Raw genomic sequence first — 22804 nt, forward strand, 5'->3', positions numbered from 1 at the left:
TAATTGTTAATTATTAACAATTAAATTAAGAATTTACAATTGTTAATTAACAATTAACAATTAAAATTAAACAATTAAAATTAAACAGTTAAAATTGACAATTAACAATTAAAATAATTGTTATTTATTAACAATCATGTTAATTCACATGCTGTGAATTTACAGGGAACAATTTGAGTCTCTGGCCCAGATGACCAGCTCTTTGAAGGAATGTGGGCTTACCGAAGAAGAAGAAATAGTAATGGAATCAGCACATTTGATTGATAGGTACCAGGCATTTTTGAGACAATTATGTGAAATTGATGAAGAGGATAAGTTACCTCCTACAGAGGACCAGAGCTTTAATGATCTCGCACATGATGTAATTCGCTGGATAGCAGGGATTAAAGAGTCCCTTATGGCTTTGAATTCATCGGAAGGCAAAATGCCGCTTGAGGAAAGAATCCAAAAAATAAAGGTATAACTGTGGAAACTGAATTTCAGAGGTCAGAGTGAACTGTAATTTTTAAAAGATTTAGAGGAAAACTGCAAAGATAAACTGTTTCTTAATGGAAAATAGGATCACTGTGGGTTGGCTGAGGCATTCAGATGACTGTGCTTAAAAGGCAGAAGGGCTGTGTTGGATCTAAAGTTATCTTAAAGCAGACAGAAGAGAGACTGTATAGCCTCTCTTTGTAAGGGCAGTGCCTACAGAGGGTGGCAGTGGGAGTTGGCTCAGATGTAAAGAAATATATATATGTCAGTACAGAGAGGCATCAGCAATGTCAAGGGCAGGGCTAGAGACGAACTCTTCTTCACAGTGAATAGGTATGGTTCATAAAGATGATTAGGTATCGAGTGTGTTGTGTGGTTCATAAAGGTTATTAGGTGCTGAGGGGTTGCAGAGGGCAAGGAAATCTCAAGCTCCACCTGGCTCACTTTTTACCTGAGGGGAGAGTCAATAGACGTCGTTAGTTAAACATGCAGGGGATAGAAGCACATGTGCGTAAAAGCGACCTGGAAGGATTGAAATTAACATTAATCAGAGCATATTACAGGAAGCAATGGTTATGCATCATGAGCTCTAAGGGTTGGTGAAGCTCACTGAAGTAATTGGGGTTATATGTGAAAGGCTTTCCAGGGGATGTGAATCTGGAGTTGCATTTCCAATTAGAGAGAAACTTGATTGTTTAGAGCAAAGGAGAGAAAGAGAGGAACAGGGAGTGGGAATTAATTATGTCGTAGCGGGGGGACAAGAGTTGACAAGGGGCACTGCATTTTCCTGTGGGAAGCCCTAAGTCTCATCTTGAGTGTATAAAAATGTTGTGTTCGGTTGTTACTTTAACTCTCTATCAATAAATAATGGAGTGAATAGGAAGGATTTGCCAGAGTCTTTCGGGCCTCTGCCTTATTTGAAGGCAGTTGAAAATAAAGATGAGAGAAGGAATGCAGTGAGATCAACCTGAAAAAATATTTATTGAGAATCAGTTCTGTATCATGTGAAGGAGATAGCATTGTCCTATAAAAATGAGAAGATAATTTTGAAATCTACTCTGCAGTTACTCTAAATATAGTGTATATAAATCAAAAGATATCATATGTACTTTCCCTAATACAAATGAGTTTCTAAGCTCTGTTTTATTTAATTCAGGAAATCATTTTACTAAAGCCTGAAGGGGACGCTAAAATACAGACCATCATGAGTCAGGCTGAGAGCAGCAGATCTCCATTGGCTCCAAAGACCCTTACTGATATCAAGAATCAGTGGGACAACACACTCCATTTAGCCAACACATATCTAAGGTAAAGGACAATGCCTTCACTTATTCATGGCTTTCATTACACTGTGAAGCCATAACAAGTATGTTTTGTCTGCCTCCTGGATTTGGATAGAATATCTATTGGAGAGAAAGTCAGTAATGTCAGGGGCATCCACAATGTCAGAGGCAGAAATGAAGATGAAAAGTTCTCTGGATCAGATAGGAAATCCACCGTCTTAGCTGTAGCAGTGTTTAGTTTGGCTGGTTCATCAACCCACGGAGTTCTTGGTAACAAATTAGCATTGTCTATCATTCCACCTTCAGCACTGCTTCTTACCAAAACTCCCCTCCCCCAGTAGTCTCAGTAGTCTGCATGATATTACTGTAGAAGAATTATCCTTTTAAGTATATATTCTAAGAGATTCTTAAATGTATAAACATGGTAAATGTCTGAATTCAGTGGACATAATTCTGGTGAAAATTTTTAATTCATATCACATCTTAAATGATACATTTACTGTTTAGTGGAAATGTGAATTTTATATTTTTTTCTAGGAAGATAGATCAAAACTAAATTATAGAAAGTATAAACTAGTTAGATGGCCAATATACTGAATAATTATTTATTTTAGTTATATGAGAAAGAGAAATGTAAGATAATATAATTTTATTTAAGCATAATAAAATCTGTAATGGTCTGGAATCTAAATTATTAAGTGTTTGTTCTCAGGTCAAATTATGTAACAAAATATTTTTTTAAATAATACTACAAATAATTTCTGTCTTGATTTCTGAGCTAGACTTAGTGCTGTTTAGAATGTCATTAATGCCAAAAGGAGTCTTTGGGAATAACTGATGTTAGTGTTATTTCAATGCTTTTTATTACAATGTATGTTATACATAATATGCAGAAAACATTCCAATTTGCTAAGAGTCATGTCATTTCTAAAATATTTGTTCAACTTAGCCATCAAGAAAAGCTTCTGCTAGAAGGAGAGAAGTATTTGCAAAGTAAGGAGGATCTGAGATTAATGCTCACGGAACTAAAAAAGAAGCAGGAAGTGGGCTTTGCGCTGCAACATGGTTTGCAGGAGAAGAAAGCTCAGTTAAAAATTTATAAGAAATTCCTCCAGAAAGCACAAGATTTGACGTCTTTGCTAAAAGAGTTAAAATCTCAAGGAAGTTACCTCTTAGAGTGCACTAAAAACCTCAACTTCAGTGAAAAACCTTGGCTGGAAATAAAGCATCTACATGAAAGTCTTCTGCAACAGCTTCAGGTGAAATGGTCAAAATAAAATTTCAAATGATTGTCATAAGTATGCGTACTTATGTCATATTTGTATATGGAACCATTTTTTGTTCTTTTGGTAAATCAGAACCTTCTAACATTTAATTGATCATTTTGAGATACAAATACTAACTCCTCAATCCGTCAGTTTTGCTAGAAGAATCCAGTGCCTATTGTTTGATGATGATGTTATTTTTTCTCCTCCAACTTCTCCTTTCCAGGGGTCAAAGGGTTAAGATTTTTTTTTTTTAAGATTTATTTATTTGAGAGAGCGAGAGAACAAGAGAGTGTGTGAGCTTTATCTCATGACCCTGGGATCATGACCTGAGCTGAAACCAAGAATCGGACACTTAATCGACTGAGCCACCCAGGCGCCCCTAAGATTTTTTAATGTATCTCTCTGAAAGAGATGTTATCAAAGTGATCCATGCATCCACCAATCTATCCATTTGTCCATCATCTGTCCATTGGAATGGTTTACAGTTGACCCTTGAACAAAGTTGGGGGGGGACAGGGGTGCTGAGCCCCCCACAGTTAAAATTTGTGTATAACTTCTGACTTTCTGAAAACTTAACTGCTATTAGCCTACTAGTAACCGGGAAGCCTTACAGATAACACAGTCAATTAACATGTATTTTGTATGTTATATGTATTATACATTGTACAGTAAGCTAGAAGAAAGAAAATGTTAAAATCATAAGAGGAAACGCATTTAAAGTTCTGCGCTGTATAAGATCTATGCATGATTGGATCCATGTAGCTCAAACCCATGCTGTTCAAGGGTCAGCTGTACATTCATGATTCTGTATAAACCTCCTCAGTTTCCCTCTCTTGAATGGTCTGCAGTAAAAGAGATAAGAGATGTCAGCTTGCCACTGAGGGAGTGCATTCTCATAAGAGAATTATCTATAGTTCTTTGCATTTTGGAAGTTAGATTCAATGTAAGGATCCTGTGGATGAGAAATCGTGCTCTATAGACCACAGGAGATGTCCAGAGATAAAGAGAGATCCACTTGACTGAAGGGGTTGAGTTTAATAATTACTACTGTTCTGATCAGGTGTGGCTACCTTATGTTCTTATTCCAGGAAGAGAACTTCAAGGTGGGTTTGCTTTTGAGTTAGGATTACTTGTTCCGAACACACAGTGTTGGAATTTAATTCTTAGGGAAGGAATCCGAGGTTAGGCTGATCTCAGATAGCCTCATTTCCAACTGTGGATATTTGGTTATACTAAGAAGGATAATTAAGGGAGCTGCTTTATTATAGATGTTTGTGATTTGATGATATAATTTGAAGCATTTATGTTTTGTAAACCTCTTGAGAAATAAATTGTCCTCAGGAATGAAACGAAGGCAAAGAAGCGTGGGGGAAACAAATGTGATTTCAATAAGCCATTTTCAGGGGGACGGAGGAGATTTTACATCGAAATATCTCAGCTACTAAAAACTTTACTTAAATTTTCTGGACAATTTATGGCCCTATTCCTGTTTCAAGATGAAACCTCATGAAACAAGGGTTTCTGAACAATTATTTTTCTGAGTGAGAAAATTCAGAGACATCATTGGTGAATTGTCGATGGTTTTATTTTTAGGATTCTGTGCAGAAATTGGAAGGTCATGTTCAAGAACACCACTCATACCAGCTTTGCATCACAGACCTGAATGCCACATTGGATGATATCTCCAAGGAATTAGCCAGTTTTTCTGATATGCCTGGGGATCAAATAGCAGTTGAGGAAAAACTGCAGAAACTGCAGGTATTAATCAGTGTCCAGACATGATGGGCATGAAAACAGAATCAGTATTAATTATAATGAACAAATCTGTGTCTTTGATAAGAAATCCAGTTACTCTTCAGGTAACTAAGGTGACTAAGGTTCTGACTAGTCATAGAAAATGGGAATGCTCTTTTTTAGTGACCAAGTTCCTTTATAATTTGCATTGAATGTTTCCCTGCACTCCGGACCCTCCGAGACCATTCCACCATGACCAGTCTGTACCTCCCGGTGATCTTTGTTTCCAAGACAGCACAGTGATTCCAGGAGATACTGGAGAGTTAAAGAATGTATCTGATGCCACAAGACCAAGGGGGAAATGCTTCAGTTTTGCATTCTTTATCAGGGGTGGATGGGAATTGTATCATTTTTTACCTTATTACTTTTCATACTCACGGTCTAAATTAGAGCTTTCTCCAGATGTAAGGCGTCTAAACTCCTCTCCCTCACTCCAACAGCACCTAGCCTTTTGCAATGAGGATCACAGACAACCCTTTACCCACATCCTCAAAACACATTCCTTGGATTCTCACTCTTTGCTTAGCCAACGTCAGCAAGCCTGAGAGGTGTCTTCTAAAAGAAAACAAAGTAAAGCATTTTCTCAGCTACTTCTTTGACAGCTCCTTAACTGGAGATTTCATGGCGTGAGTCTCAGAGCAGCACTGCTGGCCCGAATGTGGGAGTTCTCCATCTCTCTCTCTCTCTCTTTTTTTTTTCTTTTCTTTAAGTTTATTTAAGTAATCTCTCCACCTGACGTGGGACTCAAACTCGCATCCCTGAGATCAAGCGTCACATACTCTTCCAACAGAACCAGCCCCCTCATCTCTTTCATTTAGGGGCCTGGAAATCAAGCGAGGCTTTCATCTGTGGCCTCACATTGTGACAGGCTACCTCCCTTTTTTTTTTTTTTAAGATTTTATTTATTTATTTGACAGGTAGAGATCACAAGTAGGCATAGAAACAGGCAGACAGAGAGGAGGAAGCAGGTTCCCTGCTGAGCAGAGAGCCTGATGCGGGGCTCGATCCTAGGATCCTGGGATCATGACCTGAGCCGAAGGCAGAGGCTTTAACCCACTGAGCCACCCAGGCACCCCATTACCTCCCTTTTTAACAGCAACCATTTGACAGATGTTCAGGGCTCATCATGTCCACGGCACTGTTTAGGGGCCATGGATAATTAAGAAAAGTGTTAGATGTGAGCCCAGCTCAGTCTTCTCCAGAAAAATTAACATAGAGCCTCTGTTATAGGTAGAAGAAATCTCAGAGGCTATCAAGTTCAGACCCCTCATTTTATATGTGATAAGCTGGGTTCTGGAGAGATGAGGGACTTACAAGGTCACCCAGAGTAGGGGCTACTGCTCAGGTCTTCTGACCCCACGACACACCTCTACTTGGATGTTGTACACTTATTTATCATTCAGTATGTCCAGAAAATAACTCAACTTCCCTTTCTCCATCTCCATACCAGTAGGCCTGCTTTTTCTTCTGTGTTCTCTGACTCTGAATATTTCTACCATCTCTCCGGGCTTCAGGTCAGAAACCTGGTTATCCATCCTTTCCCAGACTCCTCAGTCTAGTCAGACATTAAGTGCTGTCTCTATCATGTCTGGAATAATCTGTACAATTTGTTTCTCCCCCAAGACCCTCCATTATTGCCTCTTCAGAGCAAGCCCTCACCTCACACACCCCTGCATTGAGTTCCGAATGGGCTGTCTGCCTGCACTTGCCACCCTCTCCATGGCAACATCCCCATGGCTGCACCCAGAACATTCTAAAATGCGGTCTGGATCTCCCTTCTTCCAGCTTAATATGTTTCAATGACTTGTGCAGACTTGTTAGCACAGTTTTCACATTCTGTTACAATTGTCTGTTTACTTCTGTGTCTCTCTCACTAGACTATAGGAACCTGACTTGGCTGTGTTTTCCTCATCTATGTAACTTTGAAACCTGTCAGTCATAATAGGGGTGCCTGCCTGGCTCAGTTGGTGGAGCATGTGACTCTTGATCTTAGGGTTGTGAGTTCGAGCCCCACGTTGAGTGTAGAGATTACTCTAAAAAGATTTTTTTAAAAGACTTTTATTTATTTATTTGAGAGAATGTGATTGCGAGCATGGGAAGAGGGAGAAGCAAACGCCCTGCTGAGCAGGGAGCCCAATGTGGGGCTGGATCCCAGGACCCTGGGATTGTGGTCTGAGCCGAAGGCAGACACTGAACCAACTGAGCCATGCAGATGCCTCAAGATTGCTTGAATTTTTTTTTAATTAAAAAAAAAAAAAAAAAACAACAACAAAAACTATCATAACATTTGTTGCTAGTTAAATGAACAAATGAAGGAATACTGTGTAGTCTATTAAGATAGTGACTGATAAATACTATATAATTCACCTAGTAACTTTAAGGCTTATTTTATTTCAACAGTAACATCAGTAGCTATTATAATACCTCACATTTTGTTTTGAGTCTTAAGGTCTCAAATCAGCCTGATTTGTTCATGCGTTGAGTAAATATTGATCGAGTTCCCGCTGTGTTCCAGATACTGCATTAGATCATTGATTTAAGCTTTACTCTGAATTGTAAATATTAGTACTAGATTCGTGTGGGTACATTCTAAACGATTCTTCTATTTTCAGTGCTTTGCACAGAGTAGGCACTTACTATTTAGTATTTTGATTGTGTAAAAAGGCTGTATCTTGAACAAAATATATACTTAACAAGTAAGTGTTGATGCCTCCTACGTTCCAGGAACTGTGTTGGGAGAATTTTCTTTGTTACTTCTGATAAACTTCTAGTATCTTATAAAATCTGTTGGAGATTTAGATCTGGGATGGCACATTGGTTTAAATTTTGCCCAAAGTTTCTCTTTGTGATATGAATTGGTAAATTTTTTACACTTTCCGCTAGTGGAACAGAATACTCTGTGATTTATAAAAGTCAGTTAACTCTCATGACCATTGAACAGAGGTCCTTTTCGTGACAATCTTTTCTCCACTTACAGGAACTAGAGAATAGACTCCGTTTGCAAGATGGCACATTAAAGCAGATTTTAGCTTTAGCAAAATCCATCAAGCAAAATACATCTTCAGTGGGAAAGAATATTATTAAAGATGATATAAAATCACTTACATGTAAACAGAAGGACTTGGAAAACAGACTTGAATCTGCCAAGCAGGAGACAGAAAATTGTCTCAATAGCATTCTCAAATCAAAACGCTCATCAGAACAGAGAGAAAAGTTTACTCTGCCAGGCAGAGAGAAGGAGGTCACTTCTGATGTGCATGAGTCCACTCAGGACTCCAGTGCACTGGAAAAGTTTGAGGAAGACTGGGAGATAAACAAGGTAAGTGCTTATGATTGCATCTCTAAGACATCGCGTCTGAGAATGAAGAGGTGTTGGGCTCTGAAAAGAGGGTGGTAAATCAAGCCTTCTTATTTCATTATAAAACCCTCAGTGTGCTGGCTATTTATGATGCCCACTTGTAAGAAGAGCCCTTAGAAAACTGTCCAAGATTTCAGTGCTGAAATATTACTGTTTAGTCTGTTAACATGTTAGTCACCAATTTAGGTTGATTATTCTCTCTGACATGTAATCAGATAGTTTCTTGGGTCAAGAGCACAAAGGCAAATTAGAAAAGGCAAAAGAAAAGAAAGTGTGTTCTACCCATTTTCCAAGGGAAAAAAATCCCAAGAGCCTTCTTTCTTTTCTTTTCTTTTCTTTTTTCTTTTCTTTTCTTCTCTTCTCTTTTCTTTTCTTTTCTTTTTGTGGATGTTATAATGAAATCAGAGACTACTTCAAAGGATAGTTTCCTTCTTTTTCTTCTCATGTTAACCCTGTACTGCAAATGCATTTTTAAATGTTGTCAGATCCCTTGGTATGAGAATATCAACATTCAGGCTCCTGATTTTCCCTAGGGAGAAGAAAGAAGAATGTTGTTTTGTTTTCATTCTCCTATGGCTCTTAAAGTTCTTTCTCACAGGGTAGAGATTGAAATGAAAAAGGCACAGAGAACCATCCAGTAAACCGTATTTGAAAGGGTCTTTCTGTTAGGCAGCCTCTCACAGTTCAAGGTCCAGTGGGACATTGGCAAAGGCTAGACCATTCAGGTGTGAGTTCTCATCAGCTTTTTGTGGAGTACGTGATCAAAAGCAATGAAAAGAATGTGCATTTCTGTTGTCTTCTTAAAACAGAAGTCCATGGGGGTGCCTGGGTGGCTCAGTCAGTTAAGCATCTAACTTCGGCTCGGGTCATGACCTCTGGGTCCTGGGATTGATCCCCAGGTTGGGCTCCCTGCTCAGCAGGGAGTCTGCTTCTTCCTCTCCCCCTGCCCCTGCTCATGCTTTCTCTCTCTCTCTCTCAAATAAACAAGTAAAATCTTAGAAAACAAAACAAAACAGAAATGCATGGAAGATTATAGGAACCAGATAGCGTTCTCTAGAAATCTGTAAAACCATAAAGGCCAATGGAGCATCTGTCTGGCCATGAGGAAAGACTTACTAAATCCCACAAGCAGTGTTAGATATCACTAAGGAAAATGTCTTAAGGAATGAAGGGCCCATACCTGCTACTCCTGAGTAGTATGTATAAAAGAAACTTTCTTAACAGTATTAAACAGCAGTAGATAAGTGAGAAAGAAAGGAAAAAAAAACCTGAGTGCTTTCTATCCTAATACATGATGTTGCTATAGGGAGTTGCTTAATAACTTTTAAAATTAGCTTCTCAGACCTATTTTGCCCCCAAAATACAATAGAGTATATTGAAAACTAAATAAAACTCATAATCCAATAATAAGAGTTTTTATAATTTATTAAGCTTTTACTTGATCTTGAATGATGAGTTATTTATAATTTATGATACTTCATTAAAATATTTTTCCATTGAATCATGTAAGACAAATATATTGTAATATAAATTTTTATTTGATTTGTGATGCCTTGTGTCATGGTCAGAAGACTCATGTTTGTGAAGGAGAAGATAAGCAACTTTTATTTATTTATTTATTTTTAAGATTTTATTTATTTGGCAGAGAGATCACAAGTAGGCAGAAGAGGCAGGCAGAGAGAGGGGGAAGCAGACTTCCGCCTTGAGCAGAGAGCTGACACGGGGCTCGATCCCAGGACCCTGAGATCATGACCTGAGCCAAAGGCAGAGGCTTAATCCACGGAGCCACCCAGGCACCCTGATAAGCTACTTTTAAACCTAAAAAAGTGATAGAGGAGGTACTTCAGTCTTCAAGTAGGTTTAGGGTAGAGGAATGGTTTGGGGTAGAGGTTTGTGGTTTTAATTCTCTAGAAATATTTTATTATGACTTTTTATTCTTTTGTGACATGAATCTTTTTTTTTTTTCTCTGCCTGTGCTTTTATTTTCTCTACTCTAAGTACTGGCTGTATTTACTTTATTCTATATAATATTAGACTATGAAAGACCAAGAATAGTTTTAATGTTGAGTAGCTAGTAAAGGCGATCAAAACATGCATAAACATGTATAAGACACAAGTGTAAAGACTTAAGCAGGAGTCTCTAAATAACATAAAAGCACCATTTACTGAACTGTAAGTCTGATTAATCAGAAACTATTATGATAGTGAAAATAAGCATTTAATTGATTAAAAATACTTATCAAGGCCTCTTTTGTGCTAGTCATTCTGCTCAAATATGCCATCAGTTATCATGGTTTAAAATGTAACACTAATTATGGACTCCTGGGTGGCTCAGTAGGTTAAGCGGCTGCCTTCAGCTCAGGTCATGATCCCAGGGTCCTGGGATTGAGTCCTGCATCAGGCTTCCTGCTCAGCGGGGAGTCTTCTCCCTCTCCCTTTGCCCCTGTCCCCTGCTTCGCTCACACACTCTCTCTCAAGTAAATAAATAAAACCTTTTAAAATATTAAAAAATCGAACAGTGACTAAATATCTAATTAATGCTCATTTCACATGCCTTTTTGGGATCTACAGGGGCTTTTGTCAGATCCTTTAAAATTGCCTCCAGAAGAATTTTTAGGAAGTTTTATTTTCTTCTACTTTTTTCTTTAGTAAATTCCAATTGATCTTAGAGTTTTGTTGAAGGTGTGATTGCACTTGTCAAAAATGGCGATTATAGCATGTATGTATTTCAATCTGTTGCCAAGAATTTCATTTTTTTTTTTAAAATTATTTAATTTTCAGAGATTGAGAGAGAGAGCATAAGCAGGCAGAGTGGCAGGCAGAGGAGGCAGAGAAGCAGGCTCCCCACTGAGCAAGGAGCCTGATGTGACTCAATCCCAGGACCCTGGAATCATGACCTGAGCCGAAGGCAGCCTCTTAACAGATGGAGCCATCCAGGCACCCCTCCAGGAATTTCATTTTAGATGAAATTTAGGCAATAACTTAGATCTGGACCTTTCTTTAATAACACAATATTAAGGGAAACCTGGAGGCAAAAGAAATTACAGCATGTAAACTGAAGGATATGGTTGCTTATGATCCAATATCATCCTGGATATTTTTATAGAAGTGACTTTGTAGGAGTTTTTAAATATGAAGAGACAGAACTGTCTTCTATCTCCCCTTCCTGTGTAGGTGAAACAAAGTAACAAATTAGGATATGGTAAAAATTGAAGACTGACTAATCCCTTCAGATTTGAGTTGTCCATAAAGGGAAATGATGAAGAAAAAGGGAAGTAATACATTCATAGTTTATTATTATTCTGAAAACTCATAAAGCAGCATTACAAATTAACTGGTATTAAAGGCTCTTTCTTGCCCCCTGCTTCCCCAGTGTCAACCTACATGATGTAATTGCTCCTAAAACAACCTTTTGCCTATAATTACTTCTTTTAATTCCTCGTCATTAGGTGTAATTGTTAGTATGTCTGAGTTGTTTTTTCTTTTCAAAAATTCCTGAGCATTTATCATTTCAGTGTTTAAGAAGGCATTCGTAGAGAAATTCTGAAAAGTAGATAGTCACAGATACAGGGAAAACATGTCAGGTGTCCAGCTGAGGATGAGTGACCAGAAACACAGTAGAGTCAGGGAAAACCACTTCCAAGATAAAGAGCTTTCAGTCCTGGGGTAAATGATGTCTGTTTTTGGTGTTATCCTGATAATTCAGTAAAAAAAATTTTTGTTAATAGAAACACATAGTTGGGCCACATGCCAGCCCTTTCTTGGAAGTGTACTACTTTGCTGGTTTTGGCCTGTATACAAATATACAAATCTTGCTTCTTGCTCTGGAGGTATTTTTCGTAATGCAAGATTTATTCCTTTACAGGACAAGTGACTTAGATAGTGTATGTGGTGTTGACATCTGTGAGCAGTGTACTTTGGAGAACATATTCCCAAGTCCTGAAATCTTATAGACTGAGGGACCTTAGAAACTTTCTAGGCTAACCCTTGTGTTTCAGGTGAGAGAATTGAAGTCAGAGATGTTAATTGGCCGAGTTTATACTCCAGCAGCCCTGGGACTAGAACCCATGTCCTCTGCCCAGCCTGATGCTTGGTGGCTTACCCTTACCATTTTCTTGAATGCATTGTGTGGGTTGTTAATTGAGGCTTAATATGCTAATGTACTGTCAGACTCAGTGAACCTTTATTGAGTTCTTGGGTCTATTTTGAACCTTCTCTACTCTCAGTAAACCCAGCCAAAGCCTATTGCTGTCATTCCTAGCAGATGTCTGTCTGGCCAACAAGAGCTAGATTGGCAGATCCCCAGTTTCTTTCTACTCTGCCTTAAAACCCACAGATGATTCATCTTAACGAACAAAAACTAAATAAGATTCTCTTATTTTTTGCCCATTATGATTTCTTCTATACATCCATTTAGTAAAAATTTATTGAGCAGACAATGAGGGTTCAATGGTGAGCAAAAATAGGCATGGTCTGTATTCTCACTGAGCTTCTAGTCTAGAGGAGGAGGTATATATTAACCAACTGATTAACTAATGAGAGCCTGATTACTGAAATAAAGTGAAAGAAGACTAGTTCCATGACAGTGTGTAATAAAGGAGTCTGACCTGAGTTGTAATCAGAGCTTCCCTAAGGAGACAACATTTGAATGGAGACCCGAAGGGTGGGTTGGAGTTAACATAGCTTAGGGCTGGCTGTTGGGAGGATTTTTGACAGAGAAAATAGAATTTCCTCTTGTGGTGGGAGAGAGCATGAGGAGTTAGAAGGGATGAAAGAGAGGGTGGAGGCAGAGAAGAGTGACAGAGTGGGGGCCTGAGAGGTGGGCGAGTCTGGCTGCATCACAGGTGCCTGACAGGTCACGTTAACATTGTGGACATGATGCTGGCACAGAGAGCCAGCCTCTGAGACTGTGTTGATCTGCCTTTCGGTGTGTCACTGGTGGTGATGATGTATGTTTATCTTTAAATTATTTTTCACTGCTTCATATTGGGATGCTTTAGAGAAGAAAGAAATATATCCTCTAGGCTTGTATGATACTGTCCTACTGTTAGCAGGTTACAGGTGATAGATTTCGGCTTCTCACTTTCCCAGAATTATTAGAGCCATGGGGCCCCTGTTCCTGAACAGGGCAGGGGATAGTGAAGCTGGTGCCAGGCTTCCTTCTGTTGGCTGTTTTTATTTGTTTGCTAAGCCAGACATGGGGCTCCATTATGTAAAGCCCATTGTTTTAAATGTGAATGAAGAGGGTTTACTTTGTGAATTAAGGCACATATAGATAAAAATATCATGCCCCTGCCCTTAAGGAGAGTTGATGATACTCTTTCTCTCACTTCTATTTCTTTTCCAAACAGGCCAAACTCTAAGGAAAGATATGTGGTTGAAAAAAGTAGCATTTCTTTAAAAATTAAAGATAGCTGGTGATGTAACTCAGCCAGTCTTTTGAGAGAATGATCATTTTCCACTTCAAATTTTTTAACCTTAAAAATTCCATTTATGCTCAGAGGCTCAATATGTACACTTTTTACACTGTTTAAAAGTTATACTTTTGGGGGCGCCCGGGTGGCTCAGTTGGTTAAGCATCTGCCTTTGGGGCTCAGGTCATGATGCCAGCTAGGGTCCTGGATGGAGCCCTGCATCGGGCTCCCTGTTCAGTGGGGAGTCTGCTTTTCCCTCTCCCTCTGCCCTCCCCCCTACTCATGTTTTTTTTCTCTCTCAAATAAGTAATCTTTTTAAGAAAGTTATACTTCTGTATGTTTATGCTAATTAAAAAAAAACTTTTTAAAGGGAAATTCCAGGAGAGTGGGGGAAGGGAAAGAATCAGATGTTCAGGGTTTTAGAGGTCATAAGGACTCATGAGATGCCATGTATTGAAGTGGATATTCCATAACTGACATAGGCCCTTGAAGAGCTTATACTCTGGGAGAAAGGTAGACCAGAAAATCTCTAACCCAGAGAAAGGACTAGGACTAAACATGGGAAGAAAAGTTCTCCCATGAAGTCTAAACTATACCTATATCTCAAACAGGTTTAGAGTCCAAGTCTGTACTACTTGCATTACAGAGTAGGTCAAATCAAGAAATGAACAATAAATTCAGTCTCTATGTCTGTCATCTACCTACCTACCTACCTACCTACCTACGTGTCTTCATGGGATACTTGGAAGAAGCAAGCACAAATCCACAGAAACAGGTCACTTCTATCAATTAGGCCAAAAGAGTTCCCACAGTGAAATGAAAGAGAAGTCTGATATTGAGCTAGTACCGATGAGTTAATCAATCAGGCAGTGATGAATACAAAGGAACAGTCTATCACAGGGAAGGGACCTCATTACTACAAATGAGAGGAATTAGTGCATTAAGAAAGTGAGATTATGAATCAGTCTGGAATATATTATACAATATGTTTAAAATGATTAGTGATAGAAAAGATGGATTTGAAATCATAAGAAGAGAGTAAAATACTTTGAGAAAAATGGTAAGATTTGAGAAAGAACCGTATGGAACATCAGTAAATAAAAAAAAATTAGTCATTGAAATTAAGATTGCTCTGGACAAGTTAAGCAGCAAACTCAAACTGAAGAGAATTAGTTATCTAAAATATATGACTGAGAAAATTACCCATAATCCAACACAGAGCTGTAAAGAGATGGAATATAGGAAAGAAAGTTTAAGAGACCTAGAAGATGTACTGACAGTGAGATGGTCTAACACAAGCTTGAATGGAGTTGTAGGAGAAAAGAGTAGAGAAAATAAAATAAAAGCAAGCCTGGGAATTTTCCAGAATTGAGGGAAAATATGAATCTTGAGTTTCGGAAAGTACAGAGAGCCTTGAACAAGCTAAACAATAAATCACTAATGCCAAAATGAAGTATCTCAAAGGCAACCAGACTAAAAAATAATTATGTTGACAATAAATTTTTCAATACTGAAAGCCAGGAATAGCATCTGCACAGGGCTGGGAGAAAGACAGTTATTAACCTGCACTTTGATACCCAGTTGAACTATCATTCTGGAGTGAGGCAAAATACTTGAATTTTTCTGACAAAGACTGAATTTATCACAAAACTCACACAGAAACACATTACAGAACTTAAATGTGAAAAAAAAATGTTAAAGCCTTTGCAAGAAAATATAAAGAATATTTTTATGTTCTCAGAGTAGAAGACATTCTTAAGCAAACTCTGAAAACAGAATCCAAAACAGGAAAGGTTTGATGCATGTGACTGCATTAAAACATTAAACTCAGGCACTTGTGTGACTCAATCTGTTAAGTGTCTGCCTTCGGCTCAGGTCTTGATCCCAGGGTACTGGAATCAAGCCCCACTTCAGGCTCCCTGCTCAATGGGAAGCCTGCTTCTCCCTCTCCCACTCCCCCTGCTTGTGTTCCCTCTCTCACTGGCTTTCTCTCTGTGTCAAATAAGTAAATTAATCTTTAAAAAATATATTTAAAAACAAAAACATTAAACTCTTGTTCAACAAAGATATCACATATAAAGTTTAAAGGCAATCTACTGGAAGATAATAATTGCAGTGAATAAAACTATTAGGAGATTTTAGTATCCAGAATATGAAAATAAACACCAAAAATCACAAATCAACCCAGTAAAAAATAGGCAACAGATATGCAAAAGTAATTCATAGAAGGTAAGACTCATATGGCCAATGAACATGAGAGTAGCTCAGTCTTTTTTTTTTCTTTAAGTATAATTGGCATACAATATCCTTTTAGTTTCATGTGTACATTATTGTGATTTGATATTTTTATACATCATGAAATGATTCCCAGGGTAAGTCTGGTTATCATCTGTCACCATACAAAGTTGTTACAATATTACTGACTATGTTCTATATACTGTACATTACATCCCCATGACTTATTTTATAACTGGAAATTAGTACCTCTTAATCTCCTTTACCTCTTTCACCCAACCCCCCAAGCCCTCCTGACTCTGGTAACAAGCAGTATCTATGAGTCTCTTTCTCTTTGTTGTTTTGTTTTTTAAAGATTTTATCTGTCCACTTGAGAGAGACATAGTAAGAGAGAGAGAGAGAGAGAGAGAGAGAGCGAGCATGAGCCGGGGAGGAGGGAAGCAGAGGTAAAGGGAGAAGCAGACTCCCTGCTGAGCAGGGAGCCTATTACCCGGCCTCAACCCAGTACCCCAAGATCACAACCTGAGCCAAAGGCAGACACTTAACTGACTGAGCCACACAGATACCCCTGGTTTTTAAAATTTTTGCCCCCCCCCCGCCTTTTTTAAATTAAGTAAGCTCTGTGCCCAGCGTGGGGCTTAACACTCAATCCCAATTCAAAAGTCGCATGCTCTATAAACAGAGCCACCCAGGTATCCCTCTGTTTTGTTCTTTTAGATTCCATGTATGAGTGAAGTGATACAGTATTTGCTTTATCTGTCTGACTTGTTTCACTTAGCGTAATACCCTCAAGGTCCACCCATGTTGTTAAAATGGCAAGATTTTATTCTTTCTTATGACTGAGTAATATTCCATTGTATATATACGCTACACTTTCTTTATCCGTATATCTATTGAGGGACACTTCGGTGGCTACCATATCTTGGCTGTTGTAAATAACACTGTAATGAGCATAGGGAGACATGTATCTCATCAAATTGGTGCCTTTGTTTTCTTTGGATAAATACGCGAAAGTGGAATTGTTGGATTGTATGGTATTTTTACTTTTATTTTTTTGAGGAACGTTCATAATGTTTTCCGTAGGAGCTAAGGCAGTTTACATTCCTGTCAGTAGTGTATGAGGGTTCCCTTTTCTCCACATTCTCACTGACACTTGTTATTTTTTGCCTTTTTAGTAATAGCCAGTCTGCCAGGTGTAAGGTGATATCTCATGGTGTTTTTTTTCTTTTAAAGATTTTATTTATTTATTTGACAGACAGAGATCACAAGTAGGCAGAGAGGCAGGCAGAGAAAGAGGGGGAAAGCAGGCTCCCCGCTGAGCAGAGAGCCTGATGCGGGGTCAATCCCAGGACCCTGAGACCATGACCTGAGCCCAAGGCAGAGGCTCAACCCTCTGAGCCACCCAGGCGCCCCTCTCATGGGTGGTTTTTTTGTTTGTTTGTTTGTTTTGTTTTGTTTTTGTTTTTAAATATTTTATTTGTTTATTTGACATAGAGTTAGAGAGAGAGCACAAGTAAGCAGAGTGTCAGGGAGAGGGAGAGAGAGAAGCAGGCTCTCCGCTGAGCAGGGAGCCTGAGTGGGGCTCGATCCCAGGACCCTGGAATCATGACCCAAGCTGAAGGCAGCCACTTAACCAACTGAGCCACCCGGGCGCCCCTCTCATGGTGGTTTTTAAAAAAATTTACTTTTATTTAAATTCAATTAATTAACATATAGTGTATTCTTAGTTTCAGAGGTAGAGTTCGGTGATTCATATCACGTGCCCTCCTTAATGCCCATCACGCAGTTACCTCTTCCTGCCACCCACTTCCCCTCCAGCAACCCTGTTTGTTTCGTAGAGTTAAGAGTCTCTTATGGTGTATCTCCCTCTCTGATTTCATCTTATTTTATGTTTCCCTCCCTTCCCCTATAATCCTCTGTTTTGCTTCTTAAATTCCACATATGAGTGAAATTATATGATAATTGTCTTTCTCTGATCGACTTATTCCGCTTAGCATAATACCATCTCTAGTTCCATCCACATCATTGCAAAGATTTCAGGTTTTTTTTGATGGCCGAGTAATATGGTGATTTTTTTTTTAAAGATTTCATTTATTTATTTGACAGACAGAGATCACAAGTAGGCAGAGAGGCAGGCAGAGAGAGAGAGGAGGAAGCAGGCTCCCCACCAAGCAGAGACCAGGACCAGGACCCTGGGATCATGACCTGAGATGAAGGCAGAGGCTTTAACCTACTGAGCCACCCAGGTGCCCCTAATATGGTGATTTTGATTTTGATTTGCATTTCCCCGATGAGTAGTGATGGTGAATTTCTATCATTTGCTTGTTGGCCATCTGTATGTCTTCTTTGGAAAAAAAAATATGCATTCAAGTCCTCTGCCCATTTTTTAATCAGGTTGTTTGTTTTTTTTAAAATAATAAATGGTATAAGTTCCATGTATATTTTGGCTGTTAATCTGTTATCAGGTATATGACTTGCAAATATCTTCTCCCATTCAGTTGGTTGCCTTTTTGTCTTGTTGATGATTTCATTAGCTGTGCAACAACTTTTTAGTTTGATATAGTCCCGTTTGTTTTAGTTTTTGTTGCCTTTGCCTGAGGAGACTGGTCAAAAAAAATATTGCTAAGACCTATGTCAAAGAGCTTACTGCCCATGTTTTCTTCTAGGAGAGTAGCTCAGTCTTTTAGCAGCTGGAGAAATTCAGTAAAACAACAATGGTATCAATTTCACATCCAATATATTGGTAGAAATTAAAGTCCGTTAGCACCAAATATCAAAGAGGATTAGGGAAATTTTTGAATTCTTTTACCATACTGATGGGAGTAAAAACTATAATTCAGAACAAATCAACACCTATTGATAATCAAAAGGAGTAATTTTAGTTCTAGAAAATATCCCAAAGAAACTCACAGAGATGTGCAAAAGGGCCTATTCGAAGGTGTTTATCAGACCAATATCTCTAATAAGAACAACTGGGAATAATACTACATTCACAGAAGCCTACAGATAAATAAGTCGTGTTCATGCAGACAGGAGAACAGTCTACAAAGCTAAAATGACTGTACCAGATTTGTATCTGTCCCCATGAATAAACCCCAAAGCATACTGCCTAGTGGAAGAAGGAAAACAAGTTATAAAATGATAACACATGATTCCAGTTTTATAAGAATTAAAATATATTAGACAATACTGTATGAATACTAATATATGTAGTAAAAGTATAAAAGTGTTAGGAGTAGAGATTACTTAAGTAAATAAATATTTTTTAAAAATGTATGCATGTATTTTAGGATAGTGGTTATTTCTGAGGAGGAAGAGATGAAAGAATGATGAAGATCAAGTTTTAAATTGTATTTGTGATTTTGGAAAATTACATTACTTAAATCTGTATTGTGGTTAATGACTTAAGTTTTATTTTGTTCTTCTAACTATGTTTGAAATATCATATATTTAAAATAAAATTGTTCAAATGAGACTGCAAAATCAAAATAAAACAGAGTCAAGGGTGCTGAGCAGAGGATGACTGGTTTCTAAAGAGTCTTTCCAGGAGCCAGTCAGGACCTAGAGTCTGTGTTCCAACCTCTCTGGCATGCGCAAGGGAATGTTACCTTTTAAACTTGAAATGTTCGTTTGAGGGACTCTGTTGGATTTTCTGCCAAGGGAGACACATGGCTTTTGGAGGTGGTAAACAAGTGGTGTTTTGGGCTGATTTCAGGTTTTCAGAATGCTCTCTCTGACCACAAAAGGCAGATTACAAGTGGCAAATTGTTGCTAGTTCTCAAGTCAGTGGTTTATGAGGTAAGATAGACCAAGGGCTCTGAATTCTTAGTAGATGATTAATCCTAAGTAAAGTCTTCCTAGGGTCTAATGCCTCAGCCTTTACCTCAGGCACTCTTTCTTATTCTGTAGGTGGATGGGGGGGTACTATAAGGAACAGTAACCATCAAGTCAAGTGGGAGGCACGCGTCCATCCCCGGTGATTGTGGCTCCTGGGAAGGAGCCCCCATAGGCTGCTGGAGCCTGTGGTGTGACCCCCTCTTGCTCTCTTCCTGGATCCTTCCCCCTGAGATGCTGTCTTCCTGTAGGTTTTTAGCTATAGTCTTGCATAAATAAATTGTTGGGAATGGAGGAAATGTATAGAATCATTTTAATCCTTTGTAGCCTTTTAAAGAAGTGACTTGTGCTAAGTGCCAATTATGTTGAGATCAGTTAACACTGGTCAGCTGAATTTTCTTACCAGTTAGTTTCAGTGAAGCTCCAGACACATACACCTCTGTACATCTGTTTCATTTATATAATCTTTTAACTTTAGGGTAGTTTTACATTGATGGAAAAGTTGCAGAGATGGTACAGAAAGTTTGCATGTATCTCTTACTCAGTTACCCTTACTGTTAACAGTCTGTAGTGCTATCCATGTAGCATTTGTACAACAGTTTCTACCTTGTTGGAGGAGGTGGACACATCTTATTCACAGACTTGCTACAGATGTTACTAACATGAAAGTATTTGACAAAATCAAATGGTATTTCATTTATGTAGCAACTGGAAAATAAAAACTAATACCTTCACAAAATATCGGAAATCTTTTTTAGTATTTTGGACATGGCTCCTGGTTCATGCATGTACTCAACAAATATTTGTCCAAAGAATGAATCAGTGAATGCAGGTGCAGTCTCTGTGTACCCTATGAGAAAGTCAAGTTCTTGTGGCTTTCAGAAAAGATCACGTTACTACCTGTATGACCTGCCTTACCCAGCTTAGAGTTCTTCCTATGAATTGTTGTAAGGCATAATTCATTCTTAATACAATGAAATCTTGGTGTTTCTGCCATTTGTCCACTTACTATTTTAAACTATCAATAGTAAGGTTGAACACCTCTTATTTGCCCTGTCCTCTGCATTGCAGTGAATACTAAGCATAAACTTTGGGACTTTTGTTTTTTTCTGTATCTGTTTTCCTTCCTTATGACTAGATTATGCCTCACAACATAATCATAGATCCTATACTGTCTTGCCAAAAAGGGGTTTTGTTTTTTTTTTTGGTTTTTTTTTTTTTTTTTTTTTTTGGTGGGATACCAATAAAGGCAATTAAATATTGTATGGAAAAATCATCTTTGATAATGCCCAATGATACTTTTGAAAAGTCTTTAAGTAAATAGAAGGAACTGGAATGTTTTCACCAAGAGAAAGAAAAATTATTTATTTGTAAGGTAGACTATTCAGCAATTAATCTTTTTATGTTTTCAGAATTCAACTGTAGAAGTGGTTTTGTCAAAGCAACTTTCTCTGGATGTTCAAGAAAGCATGAAAAACACTGAAGATGAGCACAAAGTCAATGAGCTGCAAAATCAACCTTTAGAATTAGATGTTATGTTAAGAAATGAACAATTAAAGGAGATAGAGGTATGGAAACAAGAAAAACACTGACAACATGATTGCATCATTTATCCAGTGCAATACAATATATTTTAATTACCAGAAACTTGCTTGCACAGAATGAAAAGTCTCATTTAACCTTTGCCTGATGATCATTTTGGTAACTATATAATTATGTACTAATCAGTAAGTTGTATAAATCTTTCCATTTAAAAAGTGGAAGAGTTTAATGAACATTAGTCTTTTTTCATGAAGTTCCTAAAAACTTACTTATTCAGTGACAGAATTTGGAAATTCTGACTTATCATTCCTCTTCCTTGTCAGATGTGTTCTTCAGATTCTGACAAGTTTACTTTTCCTGATTACCAACATTATGGGGTACTCCTTCATTTTACAGCTGTGCTTACATAGCTATGTTTATATATTTATATGTTTATAGCTGTGTAATCTTAAAAGTCCAATACATGGTCATGTTTTTAAAAAAATGACCCCTACAATTCTAGCTGAGTTTACATGACTGTAAACATGTATTTAAAATGGGAAAGAGGGGGTGATGTATGTGAATAATAAAAATAAGATATACATAAAGGATGTATATAAATGGAGTGCATATAAATCTAGAACAATCAAAAAATATGATAAGTCTTCCTGTAGACATTGCAGAACCTTTTAACACAATAGGAAGATCTAATTGCTATTAAATCCTAGACCAATTCTGAGTTTCAGTCTAGATTTTAACATGAGTCTAGTGGAAAAAAGCTTTTAAATGTCAGCACCTTAGTTTCTGTGTGTACAAATGATATATTTAAAGCCCATTTTTGGGATAGAACGTGTTATTGGAAAGAAAAATATTAATGAGTGAGTATGTATTTACTGATTTCCTTGACTTGTTTTTAGGAATTATATGCCCAGTTGGAAGCAAAGAAAACAGCCATTGAGCCACTAGAACAAACTGAGTGTCTCAATAAAGCAGAAACAAGTGCCTTGGTTCTTCACAACGCAGGACATTCCGTGCACCACTTGGACCATTTGCTTCAGGCACTTAGGACTTTGAAGAAAAATAAAGAAAGCCAATATTATCTCCTTAATGATTTTCAGGAGCACCTTGCTTCAGTTGAAACCTCAGTGAAAGCCTTGTTGACAGAGAAGGAAAGTCTAAAAGTGTAAGTATAAGAATTTAGGACTTGTTCGGCGCCTGGGTGGCTTCGTTGTTGAGCGTATAGCTCTCGGTTTCTGCTTGGGTCATGATCTCAGGGTTCTGGGGATTCAGCCCGAAACAGGTTTTGCACTCAGCCAGGAGTCGGTGTCTGCTTCAGGATTTCTCACCGTCTGTCCCCTGTTCACCCCCCACTCCCCCCAACCCCATCCCATGTGTGCGCTCTCTCTCTCTCTAAAATAAAATAAATATTAAAAAAAAAAAAGGATTGAGGACTTGCATTCTTTTTATTCAAGCATAGGCTGCACTACCACAGATAGGCCCTGAGTTTTAAGAATTTATACTGTGAAAGGATATTATGATTTTAATACTACAGTATGAAATTAATTCCATATGAGAGTCATTGAAGAAAATTGTCCATTTTGTGCAATAAATTTTATATGATTT

General features: G+C 38.0%; 1 protein-coding gene across 1 annotated transcript in view; it reads left to right on the plus strand.

The window, feature by feature from the left end:
- Positions 1–22804, plus strand: part of LOC111159679 (spectrin repeat containing nuclear envelope protein 2) — a 275318-nt gene that overhangs the window by 101978 nt on the left and 150536 nt on the right. Inside the window, 7 exon segments of the mRNA XM_022522256.1 lie at positions 166–457; positions 1631–1782; positions 2707–3016; positions 4619–4783; positions 7797–8138; positions 21073–21228; positions 22099–22364. Coding sequence (XP_022377964.1) covers positions 166–457; positions 1631–1782; positions 2707–3016; positions 4619–4783; positions 7797–8138; positions 21073–21228; positions 22099–22364 — 1683 coding nt within the window.

Source organism: Enhydra lutris, unplaced genomic scaffold (genome assembly GCF_002288905.1).
Source record: "Enhydra lutris kenyoni isolate GAN:26980312 unplaced genomic scaffold, ASM228890v2 scaffoldscaffold4, whole genome shotgun sequence".
NCBI lineage: Eukaryota > Metazoa > Chordata > Mammalia > Carnivora > Mustelidae > Enhydra > Enhydra lutris.